At 41.1% G+C, this 6023-nt stretch overlaps 1 protein-coding gene across 3 annotated transcripts in view; it reads right to left on the bottom strand.

The window, feature by feature from the left end:
* Positions 1-1980: 1980 nt before the first annotated feature.
* Positions 1981-6023, bottom strand: part of ZNF521 (zinc finger protein 521) — a 333618-nt gene continuing 329575 nt past the window's right edge. For all 3 annotated transcript variants that reach the window (XM_044294192.1, XM_044294191.1, XM_044294190.1), the window contains one exon: positions 1981-2837. In XM_044294192.1, coding sequence (XP_044150127.1) covers positions 2808-2837 — 30 coding nt within the window. In that variant the 3' untranslated portion in view covers positions 1981-2807. The remainder of the gene's footprint in view (positions 2838-6023) is intronic.

The following is a 6023-nucleotide window of genomic DNA, read 5'->3' as shown; positions in this document are numbered from 1 at the left end:
AGTAGGTAAGTGGATTGATATACACTCACCTAAAGAATTATTAGGAACACCATACTAATACGGTGTTGGACCCCCTTTTGCCTTCAGAACTGCCTTAATTCTACGTGGCATTGATTCAACAAGGTGCTGATAGCATTATTTAGAAATGTTGGCCCATATTGATAGGATAGCATCTTGCAGTTGATGGAGATTTGAGGGATGCACATCCAGGGCACGAAGCTCCCGTTCCACCACATCCCAAAGATGCTCTATTGGGTTGAGATCTGGTGACTGTGGGAGCCATTTTAGTACAGTGAACTCATTGTCATGTTCAAGAAACCAATTTGAAATGATTCGAGCTTTGTGACATGGTGCATTATCCTGCTGGAAGTAGCCATCAGAGGATGGGTACATGGTGATCATGAAGGGATGGACATGGTCAGAAACAATGCTCAGGTAGCCCGTGGTATTTAAACGATGGCCAATTGCCACTAAGGTGCCTAAAGTGTGTCAAAAAAACATCCCCCACACCATTACACCACCACCACCAGCCTGCACAGTTGTAACAAGGCATGATGGATACATGTTCTCATTCTGTTTACGCCAAATTTCGGACTCTACCATTTGAATGTCTCAAAAGAAATCGAGACTCATCAGACCAGGCAACATTTTTCCAGTCTTCAACAGTCCAATTTTGGTGAGCTCGTGCAAATTGTAGCCTCTTTTTCCTATTTGTAGTGGAGATAAGTGGTACCCGGTGGGGTCTTCTGCTTTTGTAGCCCATCCGCCTCAAGGTTGTGCGTGTTGTGGCTTCACAAATGCTTTGCTGCATACCTCGGTTGTAACGAGTGGTTATTTCAGTCAACGTTGCTCTTCTTGAATCAGCTTGAATCAGTCGGCCCATTCTCCTCTGACCTCTAGCATCAACAAAGCATTTTCGCCCACAGGACTGCCGCATACTGGATGTTTTTCCCTTTTCATACCATTCTTTGTAAACCCTAGAAATGGTTGTGCGTGAAAATCCCAGTAACTGAGCAGATTGTGAAATACTCAGACCGGCCCGTCTGGCACCAACAACCATCCCACGCTCAAAATTGCTTAAATCACCTTTCTTTCCCATTCTGACATTCAGTTTGGAGTTCAGGAGATTGTCTTGACTAGGACCACAACCCTACATGCATTGAAGCAACTGCCATGTGATTGGTTGACTAGATAATCGCAATAATGAGAAATAGAACAGGTGTTCCTAATAATTCTTTAGGTGAGTGTATATAGTTTTATGTGAAAAGATTCTGTATAACTTGTAACTCATTCATTCTGTGCTTAGGAGTCCAGTAGGTGGTCTTACTAACAGGCTAACAGCGCCTTCTCCCTAAATGTATAGAGATAACTGTCAATCACAAAGTAGGGCTGTCCAATAAGGGGTGAACTGTCAATAGGCCTTAACGATCTATTAAGTAATAATAGGAGCATCAGATACTAATACACCTGGCTAGTCTCCGCTCACCTAAATTCAACTGTATAGCCGTCCTATGGATGGCGATATAGTTAAATACTGTGGCGGGGGTGGCAGTATTTTGTGCTGCACTGTAGTATTTAGTGCTGCCAAGGAAATATTTTGTGCTGCACTTTGGTATTTGGTTCTGCTTGGGCAGTTTTTTTCTGCTGCACTACGGAATTGCTGGCCCCGCTTTCTTCTGTTGTCTTTGCCTACTTGTGTTGCCTTGCTTTCTGTTAATTTGGACCTACAACACTTTAGGTTCCCAGTCCACGCCTGTACCAAATGGACTCCTAAACCCCAAATTAATAGGAATTTTAAAATGAAGTAATGTTAAGTTGTACTGAATCTTCTCCCATAAAGCTTGATATCAATCTGCTCAGCTACTTCTGTTCTATAACATGCTGTCTGCAGATAGGACTGCATTTTTAATATGACAGGTTCACATTAAGGAGCCATTAATAAAGAAAAAAATGAACAAGATTTGCATTGATTTGATTAATTGATAAATTGAATTTATTTTCTTTTGGAAAACAATTCCAGTAATCTCCAGGTTTAGACGGCAGAGTAAACATTAATAACAGTAACATACAAGTTGGTTTAACGGATTCAAGAATTTGGCTGTGTAATCATTAATATAAAAAAAGGAAGAAAAAAAAGTAAACAAAAAAGTTTGGACGCACAAAGCAACAAAATGGTCTTCCGGAGAAAAGTCGGAGCGACAATCTACATAACGACTATTGCATATATGGTAATGCTATCTGCCATACCGCAAGGCTTACAAATATATATATATGTATGTAGGTATGTATATATTTATATAGGCCTTATTCAAGATTTTCTTTCATTTAATGAGAAAAGCTTTTTTTTATTTTGTGCAAGAATCTTCTGCTGCATTATAAAAAAAAATCGGCTGTTTTATATTAAAATGTCAATTAAAGACCAAAAACTGGTGAAAAGGCAGTTGGAATACAGCTGGAATAAAAACAACCCTTTCCTGGTTTGCCTGCAAAGAAGCACATTTATGTCAGCCTTTTTCTTCCCAGGATTGTGATTCCTTCTCCTTGAATAGGGCCCAAGTCGGTTGTCTTTATAAGACTATTTTCAAATTGAACAACATAATACATGTGCAACACTGTATATACAATAAGTTTATCCGGTGCTCAAAAGTCCAAACACATGAACATCCAACAGTTCCAATAATACAAGTTTTATGGTAAAATACAATGCTTTTTGGGATAATATACATAAACAAAGTTCCGTGCAAAGATTAAAACGTGTTTCCTTTTCTGTGCCTCCAAATGATCTTCAGATGAATATGTTTTTTGCATTAACTGCTATGTTGGGTCATTGTGTGGTTCTGAAAGACAAGAAATAAGAAAGATCACTCAGTATGTAGTATGAGGCTGCTGAGCAGACATATTTTTCTAGAGAAAGAAACTGAAAATGTTAGGCATGGAACACAATCAAGACTATAAAAAATATTTAAAAGTGAATTCATATTGCCGGGAAGAAGCAATGCAACAGCAATTGATCAATAAAGACAGGATATGTACACAAACATCTAATAGAGAAGAGTTATTTATATATGGATCTTACAAGATTTGGTATGGTCATAGAACACAAATTCACAACAGCTTAAAAATGCAAATAAGTCATAGTTTAAGATATAATTTGAAGGCAGAAAACCTTGGAATTAAATATTTCATCGGCCCCCCTCCCTCCCTCTATTGTATTAAATCGTTGGTGGCACAGTGTGCCAACCACCATCGCCCCCCCCCTCCCTCTATAGCAGTAACATTGGTGGCAGTGTGCGGTCTCAATAGTAGAAGATTCATACTTACCTGCTTGCTGCTGCGATGTCTGTGTCCGGCCGGGAGCTCCTCCTACTGGTAAGTGAAAGGTCTGTGCGGCGCATTGCTAAAGAACTGTCACTTACCAGTAGGAGGAGCTCCCGGCCGTTCACAGACATCGCAGCAGCAAGCAGGTAAGTATGAATCTTCTACTGTTGAGACCGCACACTGCCACCAATGTTACTGCTATAGAGGGAGGGGGGGGGGGCGATGGTGGTTGGCACACTGTGCCACCAACGATTTAATACAATAGAGGGAGGGAGGGGGGCCGATGGTGGTTGGCACACTGTGCCACCAACAATTTAATACAATAGAGGGAGGGAGGGGGGGGGGCGATGGTGGAGGCACACTGTGCCACCAACGATATTCAAACTGGGGAGGGGGGGGTCTTCCCCCTGCTGCCTGGCAGCCCTGATCTCTTACAGGGGAATATGATAGTACAATTAACCCCTTTAGGTGCCGCACCTGAAGGGGTTAATTGTGCTATCATATCCCCCTGTAAGAGATCGGGTGCTGCCAGGCAGCAGGGGGCAGTCTTGTACAAAGTTTGCAGTGTATTCTAACTAGAAGCGTCCCCATCACCATGGGAACGCTTCTGTGTTAGAATATACTGTCGGAAATAAGTTTTCACGAAGTGAAAACTTAGATCAGAAAAAGCTTTTATGCAGACGGATCTTCGGATCCGTCTGTATGAAAGCAACCTACGGCCACGGATCACGGACACGGATGCCAATCTTGTGTGCATCCGTGTTCTTTCACGGACCCATTGACTTGAATGGGTCCGTGAACCGTTGTCCGTCAAAAAAATAGGACAGGTCATATTTTTTTGACGGACAGGATACACGGATCACGGCCTCGGCTGCAAAACGGTGCATTTTCCGATTTTTCCACGGACCCATTGAAAGTCAATGGGTCCGCGAAAAAAAACGGAAAACGGCACAACGGCCACGGATGCACACAACGGTCGTGTGCATGAGGCCTAACTCCCATAAAAGGGAATGAAGAGAGTAATGTACTTGTATGGCCACTTTTCCATTCATTCTCCACCTGGATGCAGGGATTCCAGAACCTTCAACTATCTGACATTTATGGCATACCAAAGGTATGACATGTTGAGCGGTACAAATTGCTTTGTAACACAAGAGGACTGCTTAGGAAGGTCCCTTTGAAAACTCCTAACACTGTTTTATGTTGTTAATATACGGTAGTTGCAAATCTAGACAAAACAATCAAATCTCCCCTCCCACCATTAGAGAAGCATATAGTAGTTATCATTTTGGCAAGACACTTTCCAAAAATTTTCAACTATTTTATATTCCATTGACTATGCAATATTTTGGATATTTCCATTTGGGACCACTCAAAGTCCCTAAATCTGTAGTTGTTGAAATCTAACAACAATATAAATAAAGATTAAGCTGTGTCTTTTTTAATTCATATAGTAAAGTGACACGCTGAACAAACAGATGCTCTCTGAGCTGCTATATCTGAATGTCTAACTCCAGAAGAAAGAAGCAGAAAACAAGATATACAGTAAAAAATCCTTTCTACAGATGGCGACGACAGTAGAGCAACAGGTTATTTTTTTCCATACTTCAAGAACACAAACAGAAGTAATTCATCAATACTGATTAACCAATTATAGTCTACTATCTGTTTCTGATAACAGGGATTTTACGTACAGCATATAGTATTCACTGGATAACGTGGCAATCCTTGTAATTCAGCTGTTGTGAAACCACTGTACAAGCAAGGCTATCTTTATCACCAGGTAAGGGAGCAACCTCCTGGGGTACCATGGTAGAAGCCAATTTTCCTCATACTAGGGGGAAAAAATTCCTTCCCGACTCCAATCAGGTAATCAGAATAACTCCCTGGATCAACAATCCATCTCTAGTAACTATAGCCTGTATTATTATTACACTCCAGAAATACATCCAGGCCCCTCTTGAACTCATTTAGTGAACTCACCATCACCACCTCCTCGGGCAGAGAGTTCCATAGTCTCACTGCTCTTACCGTAAAGAATCCTCTTCTATGTTTGTGTACAGACGCAGAGGATGTCCCCCTGTCATAGTCCTGAGGATAAATACATCATGGGAGAGATCTTTGTACTGATCCCTGATAGATTTATACATAGTTATTAGATCTCCCCTCAGTTGTCTTTTTTCTAAACTGAATAACCCTAATTATGATAATCTTTCTGGGTACTGTAGTCCACCCAGTCTAGTTATTACTTTAGTTGCCCTGAACCCTCTCCAGCTCTGCTATGTCTGTCTTGTTCACAGGAGCCCAGAACTGTACACAATACTCCATGTGTGGTCTGACTAGTGATTTGTAAAGTGGTAGGACTATGTTCTCATCACGGGCATCTATGCCCCTTTTGATGCAACCGATTATCGTATTGGCCTTGGCAGCAGCTGTCTGACACTGGTTTTTACAGCTTAGTTTGCTGTTTATCAAAATTCCAAAGTTCTTATCCATGTCATTATTATCCAGTGTTTTACCATTTAGTATGTACTGGTGACTTGCATTATTCCTTCCCATGTGCATAACCTTACATTTGTCAGTGTTAAACCTCATCTCCCACTTCTTTGCACAAGCCTCCAATCTATTCAGATCCATCTGTAGCAGTAAACTGGCCTCTTCCATGTTAATTACTTTACACAGTTTATTGTCATCTGCAAAAATGA

This window comes from Bufo gargarizans, chromosome 5, assembly GCF_014858855.1.
Source record: "Bufo gargarizans isolate SCDJY-AF-19 chromosome 5, ASM1485885v1, whole genome shotgun sequence".
NCBI lineage: Eukaryota > Metazoa > Chordata > Amphibia > Anura > Bufonidae > Bufo > Bufo gargarizans.
This window is presented reverse-complemented; position numbering and strand designations above follow the sequence as displayed.